This window comes from Tachysurus vachellii, chromosome 8, assembly GCF_030014155.1.
Source record: "Tachysurus vachellii isolate PV-2020 chromosome 8, HZAU_Pvac_v1, whole genome shotgun sequence".
Classification (NCBI taxonomy): domain Eukaryota; kingdom Metazoa; phylum Chordata; class Actinopteri; order Siluriformes; family Bagridae; genus Tachysurus; species Tachysurus vachellii.
Genome location: NC_083467.1, coordinates 20,477,025 through 20,496,143, shown reverse-complemented (window position 1 = coordinate 20,496,143; position 19,119 = coordinate 20,477,025). Strand labels below are relative to the sequence as shown.

The following is a 19,119-nucleotide window of genomic DNA, read 5'->3' as shown; positions in this document are numbered from 1 at the left end:
TTGAGCATATCCAACACAAGTGGACATTTATAAAATTCTGGCATGTACGCTTTTTAATTAGGTGCCTTTATTGTTCAGAAGTCCTCTTGTAGTGTTAGTATCTTGTGTAAAAATGATGCTAATATTTTGCTTTTTTATTGTTTTAAGACAATTACTCTCAGAGCTGCCAGAATAACAAATGTGAACTTTGTCTTTTTCGAACCAGACCTAAAGAGTGATAACTCTAGGTGGCAACACACAACATAAAAAAGGCATATACAAAACTTCATATACAGATGTTAATGTCATCTCAATGCGTCATGTCATCTGATAAGCATATAAACAATATGAAGCTACATATAAGCCTAGAATAAGACTAAAAAGATGAATAGGAATAATGCTGAGAGGAAAAAAAGAAATTGACTACAATAGGCTTTTATTAACCCCGATGCCTGTTATGCAAGCAAGTCATACTAAGGCAGCCTTGACTTGTGAATAGGCTCTACCTAAGATCAAGTTAAACAAAGAACCTGTTTACAGCCGTTGCACTTACGTTGCACCTAATTTAGCAGCAATACCGGTTTTAGTCGGTAAGATATGTGAAACAGATACGTCCTAAACAACCTGCATTTCTATACAATAGAATTATATTTGTTTTGCATTTATAACAATATACACTGTCACAAAGCAGTTTCTTCACAAAATCCAGATGCAGATTTAGATCGTTACAGAGCAAGACAGCAACAGCAAGAAAAAACATGTGGTTGAAACCATGAAAGGAATCCTCTTCTTGGTGACATCAAATGATGGGGTTATAAATTGTTCTAGATTGCAGGAGTAGAAGAGTAAAGTGTGCTAAATGTAGACATGTGTTAAAAGTGTGTTCAGTATAAATACATTGGGATTAAAAGACTCAGAGATGAGAGATGAGAACATTCTTTATGAATACTGAGAAACTTCATAGAAGGTATAAATCTACAGTATCTATACTTAAGGATTGAAAGTGTAGCTAACTCCCGAATAACAACTAAAAGGCTAGTTCATTCATGGATGGCATTGTAGGTGAAATCTTTGTCCACTGCTGTAGTCTTTACCAAGTTGATATAATAGTGAATCTGCACCTTTTGATTAAAGGAAATATGGAAGATCATAAAAGTTTACAGAGGTGCAATGGTTCAAGAACATTCAGTGTTTTACACATCATTAGAATTTCTTCCTAGCTTTTACACATTCCATATATTTAAAGCTGGCTTCTGCCATTTGCTGAAAAATACTGTGTGTCATCAGCATAGCAGTTGACACTAATGCCATGCCATGGAATAATTGTACTCATCTGAGCCTCACAGAATACCAAGGAGAAAGCTGTACCCAGAACTCCAATAACATTTTCTAGTCTTTTCAGCGCAAAAGTGTGATCTATAGTATCAAAATTGAGATACAGTAATATTGAGATAAAGTAATATACTGAGATAAAGTAATAATAGGCTAAGTAATATCAATAATAAATAGTAATAAGACACTGATTGGAGGCCAATAGTAGGCAATTTACAACTTTAACCAATACAGTGCTTTCCTGATGCTTGAAGCCTGACTGACAAATTTAGTGTTTATAATAAGGTTATTATAAAGAGGTTCATTGCTTAACTACAACCTTTTTTTGGGTGGGATCTTGCAGATAAAAGGGAGATGTATTAAGCAGACCACAATTAACTAAAATAAATGTAAAGATCCAAAATTGTCTCTCTCACATGGCTAATTAACAACACAAGTAAACAAATGTATGATACTAACCAGAGTTTTTGATGTTATTTTGAAACCAGCCATCAGTGAGTGGATGATTTTGGTTTCCATTGACCATTGTGACACAATTTTTCTCTCAATAAATTCTATTTTGTGCAGCACAATATTTTTTTGCTATAGTATTAAACATCAATAATAATAATAATAATAATAATAATAATAATAATAATAATAATAATAATAATAATAATATAGCTAGATATGGCTTTAAATTTAATTAGTTTGCTTTATTTCATTCATAATAAGAACAGCATACAAGAATATTTTACATTCCATCACCATAGTAAGGCCTAGGAAAACATCTCCAAAAACAAGACTAACTGACTGACATTTTAAACAGAACCAAAGCCCTTATGAAAGAATTTTGAATAGTATAAAATGGCAGAAGAAACAAAGCATGCATATGAGCAGAATTTAAGAAAGAGTTTCATTTGCCAAGACTAGGTCTTCCTCCAATGCAGCAAATATAGGCTTGATTGGGGGCCAAGGGCATGGACAGCCAAAACGCACTTTATAGTCCAAACAGCATTCTTCATTCCTTTGGTTAGAATTTACACAGGCAAAGCCAGTAACTGTGTCATACCTGATAGAGAAAGAGAAAGATTAGGAAAAGGCCAAGCTAATAAATCTAATCAAACACTGTCAAAATATTTTACACTGAAAATGTATGATTTTGTGTACTTATTTTAACACTTTGTCACTTTATACTGTATAACAAATAACAGCATTTTTAATGTTCAATTGTAATTCATTAGAAGATGTTGATTAATTAATAAATTAATTAAAACTGCAGTTTGACAATAGTTCTAGCTGCAAGATCCAAATATATTATCATTACTATAGTAAACTTTCATTGCTATAGTGGATTGTTTTATTTTTTGGTACAGTATGGTGATGTTTTTTTATGTGAGGAGAGTTTATATAGCACATTTGGAAGGAGTCTGCTGTGTCAGCTTTTGTAAATGTACATGAAGGTGGAGAAATTCCACCAATGCACCATTTAATTACTACGCTATGTGATCAGATCTGATAGAGCAATCAGTGGACTGAGCCAAGGTAGCTACTGTTGTGGAAGCCATAAATGGACCAGCACTCTCTTATCTCAAAGCTCTTATCACTCCTTGCACTGCACCACGGTCCATCAGATATTCTAGCAATGCTTGACTGATCCCTACATCTCTCAGTGTATGCATATGCAGTATCTCACAGAGGTTAGAATACCCCTCACATTTTTGAAAATATTTTATTATATCTTTACATGTGACAACACTGAATAAATGACACTTTGCTACAGTAGTAGTGAGTGTACAGCTTGTATAACAGTGTAAATTGGGCCCAATTGTAAATTGGGTGTGAATGGGGAGAAGGTGTGTTAAATTTGGTTTTATTGCTCTCACTCCCTGATGGAAGTTCAACATGGCACCTCATGGAAAAGAACTCTCTGAGGATATGAAAAAAATTGTTGCTCTACATAAAGATGGTGTGGGCTATAAGAAGCCAAGACCCTGAAACTGAGCTGCAGCACGGTGGCCAAGACCATATAGCGATTTAACAGCACAGTTTCCCCTCAGAACAGGCCTCGCCATGGTCAAATAAAGGAGTTGAGTGCACGTGGTCAGCGTCATATCCAGAGGTATGACTCTGACCACGTGCACTCAACTCCTCTCCTACAAAGATAAGTGTGTCTTACCTACACTCAAGCAGTAATATTTAAAATAAAATATTTACAAAAATGTGATTTACAACTTCTGTGAGATACTGTATATATAGGTAGGTGAATATATTGACTCCTCTCTGTTCTGGCACTTGTGGTGGAACAAACTACCCCTACATGACCAAAAAGTTAAGTCACTCAAATGACAGGTGAAGACGTACCTCTTCCTGAATTATTTAAGCTAGCACTTAATTTCCACTGTTTTATCTATCCTGCCAAGAGAGATTTAGACTCATGGTATCCTGTCTTTGACCTAGTGAACGTCACACTTCAAAGCAGGCCTGCAGTTCACCTCCCGAATATAGGCCAGTTTTGTGGAGAATCTGGGGGTGACCGTCAATCCCCTGAATCCCCACAATCTTAAGGTACTGTAGGGCTTACAAATATGGGCCACAACAGATTCCCACTTAACACTTCCCAAATCACAATACAATCACATTGCCTCATTCTCAGTCACCAGATTTTTAATGAGACTCACTTGTTTCCAGTCACACACTCACAGACACAGCTTTATAAGAGTCTATCGCACAGTCTCATACCGTGAAGTTGACCCTGTTTTTGCCTACAGTTCCCGTGCTTTTGCTTAAAAATCAAGATATACAGCGCACAATGCATGTTAGACTTACGCTTGAAACACTTGTCCAATGCTTTCAGCAGTAACACCAGTGAGTGTTGCAGCTTGAATGCTCAGAGGTTTGGTGCAGATCTTTCTTGGATATTCTGATCTCAAATTACTCAAGGTTTCATAATCTCCTTTCCCACTAGGATTGTCCCGGTCAAACCACTGAGTGAAACAAACTGCAACAAGAGAAAATCTATATAAATCCTTCAAGTATTTTCTACATATGCATGGGAAATCACTATTCTCACTGCCATTATGTAGCAACCTTTGTGCTGTCATTCAAATTGTTCTTACTCTTTTTGTCCACAAGTTGTGCTCCTGCAAAAAAAATGCATAAACATTAAAAACTGAAAAAAATATATACATTTTCTGTTCAGTTGATGACAATAATTTAGTGCTCTTCCTCTTCCTTACCAGTATGTGTAGCAATCAAAATCACACAAAAGATCTAGGATAAAATCCAGTGACAGTTAGTCAATTGGAAAACTGAGTATTAATAACTGCAAAATGTGACACACATTGACACACAAAAATTGAAACAAAAAAATATTTTTACATGAAAAAATCTACTGTAAAGAGCAGTGAACAGTAATAAACCGAACAAAGTGAGTATTTGGTATGATAGACGTTGCTTTCAAACAATGCATCTGTAGTCTCAGGTAGACTTTGTGCAGTTTTATAAAGAAAGCTGAAATTAGTGAGTTTTTCTGAGCATCTTACAGAATATACTAAAGTGCTTCTGCAGACTTTGACCTCTAACTTGATATTGTTTTTGTGATTTTTTTTTTTTTTTAAAAAAGTGCCTTCACGTTTTACTGACATGCATGCAGAAGTCATAAAAAAAAAACTCTACAAGGTTTTCCACAGTAACATACCTCAAGCATAGATAAATACATTTTAGAATCTAGGCAACTAAGAAAATTAGGAAATGTATTAAGAAATTAAGAATAATCTATATTGCAAGATACATAAGAAAAAAATTGTGCAGCAATGTATTGTTCTGAAGGTGAGAAAATGAAACTTACCAACAGCTTCATACTGTGAGCTAGACTTTAATGTTGCTGGTAAAAGACTAAAATGTTAAAGGGTAAAATATTAAAGGGCTTAGATTAACTACTCTATATGAAATGGTATTAAATGGTATGAAAATGGTATGAAATAGTATTAGTGCTTACCGATACTGTAATTCCCTTGGAAGGTTTGTAGTCTCTCTGATGCCAAGTCTGCTAAGGCTTCTCTTATAAACCTCTAAAGGGACAAAAGGCTTCACAAAAAACACCACATTCACATGGAATATTTAAGTATGCCACTAATATTTCAGTACGAACACAAAACCTTTTAACTGGGTCAAAATGTATAGTGAAACAGTACCATAACTATTCCATTTGTTTAAAGTGAAAAATGATCTCTTTTTCACATAGTTTCAGGGTTTTGGTTTCATTGTAAACAATCGGTAAGTAAACTGATCTGTGATCGCTGAACAATGATCAGGAATAAATCTTAAAACCCATTCATCTTTCTTTATAACTTCATGAAACATTAGAAACCTAAATTAGACACATGATTAAAGTCAACAAAGATATCTAAGAACACATCATACCCATTTTTATTAAATCTTAAAACTCCCATTTCAGTATAATGCAGTAGTGTTTTACTTCAAGTGCTTATATAATGGAACTCAATTCAAACAGGGTTAGTCAATTTCACATGACTTATTTTGTCCAGAAAAATTATCATTAATAGTAATTATCTAATTATATATACAGTACTTATTAGTAATCATAACACATTCAGTTGTTTTTCATTTCAAAATCAAAATGTGTGAAAAACAAGTTGCACAATCTGCATCAGTTTTCAGTTCATGCTCTGACATAAAATAACTGAATTGAAGCTTCGATATATTAAATTGGAGGAAAATAACATTTTTGCTCTTCTCTATTTAGCTATTTGCTTCATGAAAATAAACAAAAATAAGATAAAATAAGATAAGATAAGATAAGATAAGATAAGATAAGATAAGATAAGATAAGATAAGATAAGATATACCTTTATCCGCCCCACAATGGGGAAATTTCACTGTTATAGCAGAAAAGAGTAAGAAAATGCAAATATATAAAAAGAATAAAGACATAATATACAGTATATACAAAACATAATGTATAAAAAGAGACCACGAGTAAGTAGTTACACTAACAGAGATATTGCACATAGGTAATGTTGCACGTTTTTCAAAATTTCGATTATTGCACATGATTTTCAAAATTTCTCACGTTTTGCACATGTTTAAAATACTTTTTTATTACTGATTTAACTGCAATAATAAACAATAACAAAGTAACAGTGTGTATTATGGTGACTGGTTCACTGGGAGCAGCTTTAATTGTAAAAGTCTAATAGCAACAGGGAGAAAAGAGCGTCTGTATCGCTCCTTCAGACACTTAGGATGTAACAGTCTGTCACTGAAGGAGCTGCTGAGAGATGAAACCGTTTCATACAAGGGAGTGAGACTCGTTCTCCAGCAATGATGATAGTTTTGCTGCCATTCTCCTTTCTCCCACCTTCTGTACAGTGTCCAGAGGAATCCCCAGGATGTCCAGTCTCTTCCTTTCTGCAGTAGAGATGCTGCTACACCAGCATAACACACTATAGAATATGGCTGAGGCCACCACAGAGTCAAAAAAGGTCTTCAGTAGCTCTTCCTGCACTCCAAAAGACCTTAGTCTCCTCAGCAGAAAGAGTCTGCTCTTCCCTTTCTTGTAGATTGCCTCAGTGTTGTCTGTCCAGTCCAGTTTGCTGTTCAAATGAACACCCAGGTATTTGTAAGAGTCCACTTCAAAAGTATCTGGGCATAACAGTTTTATTCACTGCTTTTACAATGTATACACATTTTGGCATGTTGCACATGATAATGTTGTGATAACATTAAATATTACTTATTTTAAGTGTAACTGATAAGTCTCTAAAATTGATTTTGTTATTTATTACTAATAATTAATTCAATTATTGCTCTGCAATTTGTTTAACAAATAGAATGTTAGAGTGTAACCAGGTACCGATGCCTAAGTAGTTGATTTTAGATCAAAATTCAATCAAAGAGAATCAGGAATGTGTAAAATCTATCCTTTTGTACAAAGCAGTTAACAGGGCCGACTTGAATATACACATATAAATAGTGAGAATCTTGAATATTAAATATTAAACATATTTATATTCTTCGTTTTACATATCTTGTTCTAAAATCTTCTTTTTGTTTCCAATCTTTAATGGATAAATAATCCAAGATATTCGCAGTGGACCAAGACCCTAATGTGTGATCAAAAATGTCTTTGTTTGCTGTTCATGTATTTTTTATTAAATTAATAACTTAATAAGAAATTAAGAAATCGCATGGGGATTAAAGCCTTAACATCTGAACAGTGTTTGATGTTACAAAATTTGTTTGGTGATTAACAAAGTGTTTTTCTAGCTGGAATATCAAAATGGCTCATTACCCAGACAGAACAATAAAAATTTTCTACTATTGCACCAGAACCATGATGTGTGAAAATATTGTTTAAGGTAAGAAAGTATGAAAGAAAGTATAGAAAGTATGAATTGGTGGTTTTTGCTTGTATTAATACATAAATAAAGTCAAATAATTATGCTTACAGTATGTAGGACATGTTTGTACTGTGGGATTAATAGATTTTATCATCGGCAGCATCACACAGACCATTTAAAAACTGAAACAAGAAATTCAGTAGCCCCAGTGTTTATTACACTTCATAATTTCCTTTTCTGTCCAAGTAATTTAATAGTCAAGTAATGTGCATGGCTTTCAGCCTTTAAAATTAAATAGCATGTTGTCTTTGTCATTCTGCAGCTGTACCCATACTGACACTTCTAGTGCGTCCAAACAAGGTACACAAAGAGCACTGTCTACAGCTACGCCCTCTCGACTAATAGTGGAGCCTGACCCAAGTTTCATTGACAAAGAATGTCCAGACAAAGAGGCATTTGGTGTGAAGTGCAGGCAGTAGCTAACTAAAGCCTTACCAGTGTGTTGAGAGTTTGACCCAAGAGCTTTCCATAACCAGAGATTGATCACTGAACATTTAATGCCCTTCACGAACACTCTAAAAATTGATTCAGAGAAAATATCTATTGTTCTAGAGATGTTTCATTTCAGCCAAAATGTGTTTGTCAAGTAAGTTTGCAAACTCAAGGACATTTTCAAGGCTGTTTCCAATCTTTCCTTAAAATAACTGGTGAATCATTTTGGGCAGCAGTAATTACCAAAAGCTGTATACATATCAGTGTTCCACATCTACCAAAGTGTAGCCACATGCCAAATGCCTTGTGCATCACTCTAACCAAAGACCAAAGACTTGTTGACCAATGACCAATGACCATGTGGTTCTGTGGTCATACTTCATTTCAGCACTGTTCCATTTCCGTTTAGGTCAAAAATCATAGCTCCCTGAAATAAGCATGAAACTGAGGTTTCTGATGTTTTTTCTTTTGAGTCAGCCAGCCAGAATTTCCTTTGATATTTTGTCAGTAAACACATAAAAAGGCATACATAAAAAATAAAGTACTGTGAAATGAGGTCACAAATGATTGAGAAAAAGCTTCCAGCTTCCAGTATTTAGTTAACCATTGCCAACATAAATAGATTATTTGTTTTGCCAGACTTTGGAGAGTGTGAAAGGTAACCGGAATAGATTTAATGTACACTCTGGGAACAAAGTGAGTCAGTTGGCAAAAGCGTTTCAACATTTCAACAAAATTAAAAACTGTACAAGCCAGTTAAAATTATTTTTAATAACTCTGAATACGTGATGAACAGATTATTAAAATCCCCAATCATCTAAACAAAATTTTTGTTTTTCATCCAAATAATCAAACACACACTAGGTTTTAGTTTAAGTTTCATCCAAAGTTACTGCATCTCTTAAAGGTGCATTTAGAGCTAGGGAATTGTTTTTGTTGCCATATTTGGTTTTTAACTTTATTACTAAAATGTTTGTTACCCATTTTTTGCCAGTTCCCCGAACTGTGTCCATCTGCCACATTACAATGTGTTTAGGGGTTTGGTTGAAAGGGGATCTGAATCCAAACATTGAACTAAAACCAAGGAAAGGCCCTGTGAAGAATGCTATAAACTTTTCATAGGCATTAACCTTTACAGATTATCACTGTGCACAGACAACAGTTATGTCCAGAGCTAAAGGCAAAGTCTTCAACACAGAACTGAAGGCAATACGTAATGACAAATGCTTTCACTCACTCTCATCACTCATCTTCTACCGCTTATCCGAACTACCTCGGGTCACGGGGAGCCTGTGCCTCATTGGGCATCAAGGCAGGATACACCCTGGACGGAGTGCCAACCCATCGCAGGGCACACACACACACTCTCATTCACTCACACACTCACACACTACGGACAATTTTCCAGAGATGCCAATCAACCTACCATGCATGTCTTTGGACCGGGGAGGAAACCGGAGTACCCGGAGGAAACCCCCGAGGCACGGGGAGAACATGCAAACTCCACACACACAAGGTGGAGGCGGGAATCGAACCCCCAACCCTGGAGGTGTGAGGCGAACGTGCTAACCACTAAGCCACCGTGCCCCCCCAAATGCTTTCAACGTCATAAAAAAAGTTCTGTCTGTATTTTCATCCTGCTGGAATGTTTTGAGATGTACAAGAGATCAAATGCAGCATCTTTCAGGCTGGAATAAGGTAGTCTTTTGTTTGGAGTATATAAAATGTAATTTAAATCGGATGCAATATTAACAGCTGATGTAAACCCAGTAAAGATATTAGCATTGACATTGCAGAATTAAACTGAATATGGTGTCAATACTAAACATTATTTCAACACAGTTAGTGCTGTTTGATTTTATAGTATACAGTTGTGGAAGAATAATGTCATATAATCCCACTATATCATAGAAAAAATGTTTCTTTTTAAGTCTCTTTCTTCTCTATGTTTCTTCCTCCTGTTGTTTTAGAGTGTTTTTGTTGCCTCTGAAATCTCTGGTGTGTTCATTAAGGATCTAAATCTATCTAAATTCAGTTAATCTGCCTTTGTAACAGTGTCTATTGATATATAAAAAAAACTCTATACAAATAAAATTGAACATTATATTTAATGTATTCATTCATAATATTACTAATCAGATTAGTCAGATTAAAATCAACTATTTTAATTTTCATTTATAATTTTATTATTATTATTATTATTATACTTCAGCCCATGTGCTACTACTATCACTTTGTGAAACTTGGAACATGGCTCTGGATTAATATGGTTAAAAAAGTGGTAAAATCAGATCTAAACAATATTATATAGATTTTATGTTCAAAATAATTGTTTATGTGCAGTCTAAGGTTACAATGTGATAAGAAAAAACTTTCCTTTATTGCAAAACAGCTACCAATGCCAGCTAATTTGTTTATCCTAACAAACAAAGGTACAAGTCTGTAGCTGAAGTTTATGAGTAACCGTGGGTAAAGGTCACATTATACTGTAGGTATAAATTCAGGGGGACACTGGAATAAGCAAAAGGTTGAACAGCCAGCAGGTGAGTAAAATCACATGGATAAATCTGTTCAGTGTCAGTTCACTTTGAAAAATGTCAGTTCATTTTGAAAAAGTTATAATAATAATAATAATAATAATAATAATAATAATAATAATAATAATAATAATAATAATAATAATACTCACTCACTCTCACTCATTTTCTACCGCTTATCCGAACTACTACTACTACTACTACTACTACTACTACTACTACTAATAATAATAATAATAATAATAATAATAATAATAATAATAATAATACTCACTCACTCTCACTCATTTTCTACCGCTTATCCGAACTACTACTACTACTACTACTACTAATAATAATAATAATAATAATAATAATAATAATAATACTCACTCACTCTCACTCATTTTCTACCGCTTATCCGAACTACTACTACTACTACTACTACTACTACTACTACTAATAATAATAATAATAATAATAATAATAATAATAATAATAATAATAACAATAATAATAATAATACATCTTTTATTCATATTAGAAATGCGATACTTTGTTAAAGTTAAAATTCTAGATATACTTAAACTACCACTGTGCAATGTGAGTTTACTGATTTAAAGTTAAGCTTCTTTCTTTTTTTAGGTATCAGAAAAATGAAGTTGTTTGTCATTTGTCTGGTTGCTTTGCTCTTCATAAATAACAGTAGGTTTTCTATATTACACTATAATATATTTGAATTTTTTTGTCAAGTTTGATGCTTTTGTATTGTTAGAGCTGAAATGCAGAAATCCTCCAGCTGCTCTTGTATTTGGTCTGTTTTAGGTGAGGCTTTGATGTGTTATGCATGTTTTGGAAAAGATTGTTCAGCTAGACGAGAGGAATGTGGCTCACGTTTGATAAACCCTGTCTGTGCCACCGTAGATGCACGTAAGAAATTTATTTACAATATTTATTTGAATATTTTAACCCACTGTCTCTAACCCACTGAGCCTGTCTTAAGATCCATGTGCACTCTGCTAATACAGTTGATTGAATAAAACAACAAATTTTTCTGTCTTTCAACAGCCAAATTTTATGTGAAAGGATGCATGAGTGAGTACATCTGTAGGGGGCAACAGAAGGCTCCGGGTACCACTGCTACCTGCTGCAGTTACAACTACTGCAACTAATAATAAGATACAGAAGATACAGCAGCCACAGCAATGTCTTTATATAATCATCACTTACCAGAAGTTAAAATCCAGCACTATTTTATTTTTCATGCATATAATATAGAATTGGCCTGGAATTCATGATTTGTTCTGTTAATAATTTTATTTGAATTAAATAAAATAATTAACAACAGCCTTTATGAATATTTTTTCTAGCCCTCTGATAATCAAAGTTTGATAAGGCATTCAATAAGATATGTCTTTATCTATACAGATTTTGTATATACTGTCCATTGGTGTTCATTAGTGATCATGTTACTTGCGGTATTGGTTTTCACAGAAACAGAAAAATAAAGGTAGATTTTTATTGAAGACTTACCTAGACAAATAAACACTTATAAAATAGAGTTATCATCAGAGATTGAGTCCATTAATAAGCTGTTAACAGACCAAATAGTTTGCAGAAAAGGCTATTCTAAGGGAAGTGGGCATATATTTATAATTACACCCTTCAGTGTCACCCAAATGAGGATGAGGTTCCCGTTTGAGTCTGGTTCCTCTCAAGATTTCCATTTTCATGGTTCCTCACCACAGTTGCCTCAGTCACCTCAGACTTGTTCATTGGGGATAAATACAAACACATTTACATATAAGTCTAATATTAATCTTGAACTTTTGTATTATATTAATCTTTGTATCATATTAAATTTGTATTATGTTTCTTATGCTCCGTAAAGCTGCTTTGAGACAATGTCTATTGTTAAAAGCGCTATACAAATAAATTTGAATTGAATTAAATTGAATTAAATATTAGGATTATGCTTCATTATCAAATCTATTGATATGTTAAAAGTAAAAAAAACAGAATTTCTTAAACGTGAAATGGTCATGAAAATATTGTTTCTTTGTGCTCATGCAGTACAGTAGGGTACGTTCGCTTTATCCTCTTAGTTATATTGGTGTTCCATAATTAAGAGTGAATGAACTGATGAATTCCACAGACAGGTCCATTCATTCATTCATCTTCTACCGCTTATCTGAACTATCTCGGGTCACGGGGAGCCTGTGCCTATCTCAGGCGTCATCGGGCATCAAGGCAGGATACACCCTGGACGGAGTGCCAACCCATCACAGGGCACACACACACTCTCATTCACTCACACACTATGGACAATTTTCCAGAGATGCAAATCAACCTACCATGCATGTCTTTGGATCGGGGGAGGAAACCGGAGTAACCGGAGGAAACCCCTGAGGAACCGGGAGAACATGCAAACTCCACACACAAGGTGGAGGCGGGAATCGAACCCCGACCCTGGAGGTGTGAGGCGAACGTGCTAACCACTAAGCCACCGTGCCCCCCAGACAGGTCCAGAAATCTGGAAATACTAATCATCTGTTTACTAGTTTATTAACTTCATGACTTCATCAGTGAAGGATTTCCCACCAAATTCTACTTGCAGATTTTTTCATTTTGAGTTTTACTTGTGATTTTATTCAATAAGCCACTAATATGAGAAGACAGTAAGATTTGCATTTAATGAACATTTTCTCATTAGATGACATTCTTCACCCCCCCCCCCCCCCTTTTTTTTTTTTTTTTTAAAGAACAACAACATTTATTGAATGAAAATTTGTTTGGAAATTCCTTTAGACATCCTTAACAATGCGATGAAATTTTACCCAGTACCTGTCTGGTACACTTCATAATAGGAGGGTGAAAGATTGTTTCTCCCTTTGTTAGAACAGGATAATAAGCCTGAAAAGATTTTATAGACAGGTATAAGGGGGAGTAATGTAGCTGGTAGAACAACACAAACAATACTGCAAATCTCATTCGCTAGGGCTTATGTGTAATCTTGGATAAAAATTAAAATGTTGATATAAATTCAGGGGGACACTGGAGGTGTCATTAAAAGGTGGAACATCCAGTAGGTGAGTCAAGACACAGATGAAACAAGATTTCAGCTGATTTTTTAAACAATTCTCATAATAATAATGATGCATTGTCTCTTATGTGCTATCATTTATATTAGAAATAGTAAGTTTTGTTAATATTAAAAAAAAAAACACTTTTATGAGTTTACTGATTTATCTTTTTAGGTATCAGAAAAATGAAGTTGTTTGTCATTTGTCTGGTTGCTTTACTCTTCATAAATTACAGTAGGTTTTCTATATTACACTATAATATATTATAATATGTTCTATATTAAACTATATATATATATATATATATATATATATATATATATATATATATATATATATATATATATATATATATATATATATCTTTTTTTCAAGTTTGATGCTTTTGTATTGATTAGAGCTGAAATGCAAAAATCCTCCAGCTGCTCTTGTATTTGGTCTGTTTTAGGTGAGGCTTTGTGGTGTTATGCGTGTTTGGGAAAAAATTGTTCAGCTAGAGACAGGACTGCAGCTCACTTTTGATAAACCCTGTCTGTGCCACCGTAGATGCCCGTAAGAAATTTATTTACAAAATTAAGATCCATGTGCACTCTGCTAATATAGTTGATTGAATAAAACAACAAATTTTTCTGTCTTTCAACAGCCCAATTTTATTTGAAAGCATGCATGAGTGAGTACATCTGTAGGGGGCAACAGAAGGCTCCGGGTACCACTGCTACCTGCTGCAATACCAACTACTGCAACCGTTAAGAAGATACAGCAGCCACAGCAATGTCTTTATATAATCATCACTTACCAGAAGTTAAAATCCAGCACTTATTTTATTTTTCATGCATATAATATAGATTTGGCCTGGAATTCATGATTTGTTCTGTTAAATAATTTTATTTGAATTAAATAAAATAATTAACAACAGTCTTTATGAATAATTCTTTTTTCTAGCCCTCAATTATTTTATTTGACTTAAATAAAATAATTAACAACAGCCTTTATGAATATTTTTTCTAGCCCTCTGATAATCGGGGTTTGATAAGGCATTCAATAAGATATGTCTTTATCTATACAGATTTTGTATATACTGTCCATTGGTGTTCATTAGTGATCATGTTACTTGCGGTATTGGTTTTCACAGAAAAAGAAAACTAAAGGTAGATTTTTATTGAAGACTTACCTAGACAAATAAACACTTATAAAATAGAGTTATCATCAGAGATTGGGTCCATTAATAAGTACCAATAGACCAAATAGTTTGCAGTAAAGGCTATTCTAAGGGAAGTGGGCATATATTTATAATTACACCCTTCAGTGTCACCCAAATGAGGATGAGGTTCCCGTTTGAGTCTGGTTCCTCTCAAGATTTCTTCCTCTTCCATCTAAGGGAGTTTTTCCTCACCACAGTTGCCTCAGTCACCTCAGACTTGTTCATTGGGGATAAATACAAACACATTTAAATATAAGTTTAATATTAATCTTGAACTTTTGTATTATATTAATCTTTGTATCATATTAAATTTGTATTATGTTTCTTATGCTCCGTAAAGCTGCTTTGATTAAAATGTCTATTGTTAAAAGCGCTATACAAATAAAATTGAATTGAATATTAGGATTACGCTTCATTGTAAAATCTATTGCTATGTTAACATTTCATTTTTCCCTTTTTTTTAAAAAAAAAGAACAACAACATCTATTGAATGAAAGAAAACAAAATGTACAATTTGTTTGGAAATTCCTTTAGACATCCTTAACAATGCGATGAAATTTTACCCAGTACCTGTCTGGTACACTTCATAATAGGAGGGTGAAAGATTGTTTCTCCCTTTGTTAGAACAGGATAATAAGCCTGAAAAGATTTTATAGACAGGTATAAGGGGGAGTAATGAAGCTGGTAGAACAACACAAACAATACTGCAAATCTCATTCACTAGGGCTTATGTGTAATCTTGGATAAAAATCAAAATGTTGATATAAATTCAGGGGGACACTGGATTAAGCAAAAGGTGGAACATCCAGTAGGTGAGTCAACAAGACACAAATGAAACATAAGATTTCAGTTCATTTTTTAAACAATTTTCATAATAATAATGATGCATTGTCTCTTATGTGCTATCATTTATATTAGAAATATGAAACTTTTATGAGTTTACTGATTTAAAGTTAAGCTTCTTTCTTTTTTAGGTATCAGAAAAATGAAGTTGTTTGTCATTTGTCTGGTTGCTTTACTCTTCATAAATTACAGTAGGTTTTTTTATCTTAAACTAAAATATATTTGAAATATTTTGCAAAATTTATGCTTTTGTATTGGTTAGAGCTGAAATGCAGAAATCCTCCAGCTGCTCTTGTATTTGGTCTGTTTTAGGTGAGGCTTTGAGGTGTTATGCGTGTGCTAAAAAAGGCTGTTCAGGTGTACAAGAGGAATGTGGCTCTCTTTTGAAAAATCCTGTGTGTGCCGTCATAGAATCCTGTAAGAAATTAACTAACAATCAATCTCAGTCAGTGACAAAGAAAGTCTAATAAAATAAATATATACCTGCAAATATATATCTTAATATTTAAATACTTAATTTGTTTTATGATCCATGTGCATTCTGCTTATTCAGTTGAGGAAATAAAACAGAACACTTTTATTGATAACAAGTTTATCTGCCTGTCAATAGCCCGATCTTATATGAAAGGATGCATAAGTGAGTCTGTCTGTAAGGAGCTACAGAAGGCTCCGGGTACCACTGCTACCTGCTGCAATACCAACTACTGCAACCGCTAAGAAGATAAAGCAGCCACAGAGATGTCTTTATATAATCACTAGCCAAAAAGTTAAAATCAAGCACTCATTTATTTTTCATGCATATAATATAGAATATTGTCTGGAATTCATGATTTGTTCTGTTAAATAAAATCTTGCTTAATTGATTTCATTTGTTAAATAATGTGAAACTTAATTTGATCAAATAAAATAATTACCATCAGCATTTAAAAACTGCAGTTTGTTTTTGTCCTGCCCTATTAGTATAGGAGTTCAGTAAGACATAAAAGAATGAATTAGACATCGGCAATAAAAGATATGTCTTTATCTCTACACGTTTTGTATATACTGTCCATTGGTGTTCATTATCTAGTGGAATCCTGCCACAGGGGTTGAAATCCAGTGATTTCTTTGCCGGTCCCAAGCCCAGACAGTAGCCCTGTAGCATTAAGCTGGCACCACCAAGCTTCTTCAAGGATTCTAAAACCTGTGAAGTCTTAGTGAAATATAGTCGCCACATGCTAGGATTGACCAGAACTTGCCAGACATCCTTGCAACAACTTCAACATTTACTATGCTGTAGGTCTCTTGACAGCCTCATTTTGTCCAAAGACATGCATGGTAGGTTGATTGGCATCTCTGGAAAATTGTCCGTAGTGTGTGATTGTGTGAGTGAATGAGAGTGTGTGTGTGCCCTGCGATGGGTTGGCACTCCGTCCAGGGTGTATCCTGCCTTGATGCCCAATGACGCCTGAGATAGGCACAGGCTCCCCGTGACCCGAGGTAGTTCGGATAAGCGGTAGAAGATGAATGAATGAATGAATATATATATATATATTCTCATATTCCTCATATTCTCATGGTCCACAGTATATATATAAATAATAATCTAGAAAGTCCTCTCAGACATCATACATAGCAGAAAGAATTATTTTCAAGCAGCAACAAATTTTCATCACTTAGAATGTTATAGATGACCATGTGTACTCTAAATACTAAATCTGCTGTTTGATGCAGATATTTATATAACAAAGTTTTTTGTAAGTTTTTTATCAGTTATGTAAATGAAATAAATATAAGCTGTAAATATAAGAGCATGTGAAAATATTGTAAATGTAACTAAAAAAATCTTACTTTTTGCTGAATAAATGAGAATTGAGTTGCGAGTTGAATTCATGTACATGGTAAAGTTTTCAGTGTAAGTCTATATTTTATTCTTATGTCTTTGTGCTACTCCAACCAATAAAAACTTAAGATAAAAAAGTTTTTTCATTAGCAATAGTGATTAAGTCTAGCCCTGCCCATCTTACATAAGCCTGTTGCCAGGTGACATAACAATTACTGTAATGTAATCAGGTCACCAAATAGCATAAACAGGCAGAACCTGGTGTGACATGATTGCCTCCTTGTTTTTCCAACATGACTGTATCGAGCAGGACAAGTCTGCCACATGAATCTGGTGGCTTGGTAAAAGGTTACAGCTCTCTGAGCAAGTAAGCTGAATCTGAAACTAGCATTAAACCTATAGGCTGCAGTATGGGCTAAATCAACAGAAGTCAAGCTGCTTGATTGATGCTTGATGTTTCTTCTTTAATTCCATAACGAGCAATAAAATACTTAAATAAAGGGTCCAGCATTCAGCCTTTACTTAACCATGGCTAAAATAACCAGACTATGGTTAATGGAAACAGATTTAAAGTAAATGCAGGAAACAAAAGCAAAAACTCTTGTAAAAATATTTATCATGTAAACAACATCATTGTTTCTCAACCAAATAATTAAACCAACAGGTTTTAAGTATTAAACAAGCACTTTGCCATGTTTAAGGTTACAATATTTAAATCAATGGGATTGCCTTTTTGTTGTTTACACATCATATAAATCTGTGAATATTTATACCTTCAGAGATTTCTTGGTCGGCAAAATCATTTTGTTCTGACTGAAGGTCCAAATATCATTAGCTTCTGTGAACTGTTCCATCTGCCATTTTACAATGTGTTTATGGGGCTTGCTTCAGAGCCATTCCTATATGAAACACTGAATTCAAAAGAAGGGAAGGACCTGTGAAGAATGCTGTAACCTTTTCACAGGCACTAACCTTCACAAGAGTTGTATTCACTGGTAAGACTAAGGCTACAAATAGACACCATGAAAAAAAAACATTCTGGTTGCCTTGTGGGACTGGGACTTGCTGAAATGTATGTTTTGAGTTATATACATGCTCAGATAGAATGGCATGTGCACTTTTCCCATGTGTTGTCCTTGAGTTTTACAGGGGAAGAATATAAAAAAAAAAAAAACATTTAGGAGCAAACTGTGAAATTAGGGAACATGTGAATACAATAAACCTGGATATATCCAAAAGAAATCTGGAGGTATTTCCAGAAAGATAAAAGACATACATAAAGACTATTCATATGAATATGAATGTATATAAATACAGCTTTATATGCTTACCATATGTCATGCATTTATTTAAAAGCCAGTAGCAACCATGTAGATATAAAGCACAATGCAACGCATAAATTCATGCAGATACGTATAGGTCAAGGCCCTCAGTTCATTTTCACACCACATATGTATATTTGTATACACAGTGTTTATGTGTGTATAATTGATTAGCTATGTGTTTA

The 19,119-nt window shown here is 34.0% G+C and overlaps 1 protein-coding gene and 2 long non-coding RNA genes across 3 annotated transcripts; 2 read left to right on the top strand and 1 right to left on the bottom strand.

The window, feature by feature from the left end:
- Positions 1 to 1,985: 1,985 nt before the first annotated feature.
- On the bottom strand, positions 1,986 to 5,167 carry si:dkey-205h13.2 (cartilage intermediate layer protein 1). Its single transcript, XM_060877370.1, has 5 exons — positions 5,141 to 5,167; positions 4,530 to 4,563; positions 4,410 to 4,433; positions 4,120 to 4,291; positions 1,986 to 2,362 (listed from the first exon to the last, which is right to left on the bottom strand). The coding sequence occupies exons 1-5, from the start codon at positions 5,150 to 5,152 to the stop codon at positions 2,194 to 2,196; spliced, it is 411 nt and encodes a 136-aa protein (XP_060733353.1). The 5' UTR covers positions 5,153 to 5,167; the 3' UTR covers positions 1,986 to 2,193.
- Positions 5,168 to 11,210: 6,043 nt separating this feature from the next.
- Positions 11,211 to 12,010, top strand: LOC132850708 (uncharacterized). Its single transcript, XR_009648994.1, has 3 exons — positions 11,211 to 11,368; positions 11,489 to 11,593; positions 11,732 to 12,010. It is a non-coding gene; the product is annotated as an uncharacterized LOC132850708 (long non-coding RNA).
- Positions 12,011 to 13,843: 1,833 nt separating this feature from the next.
- Positions 13,844 to 14,404, top strand: LOC132849758 (uncharacterized). The gene is made up of 3 exons (XR_009648928.1): positions 13,844 to 13,980; positions 14,195 to 14,298; positions 14,390 to 14,404. It is a non-coding gene; the product is annotated as an uncharacterized LOC132849758 (long non-coding RNA).
- Positions 14,405 to 19,119: the final 4,715 nt, after the last annotated feature.

What these genes read in the sequence shown, in the direction of transcription:
- si:dkey-205h13.2 (XM_060877370.1), bottom strand. An exon ending in TTTGATTGCTACACATACTG is followed by an intron (nt 4,434 to 4,529) that starts GTAAGGAAGAGG and finishes TTTTTTTTGCAG; the next exon opens with GAGCACAACTTGTGGACAAA. An exon ending in ACAACTTGTGGACAAAAAGA is followed by an intron (nt 4,292 to 4,409) that starts GTAAGAACAATT and finishes CTCTTGTTGCAG; the next exon opens with TTTGTTTCACTCAGTGGTTT.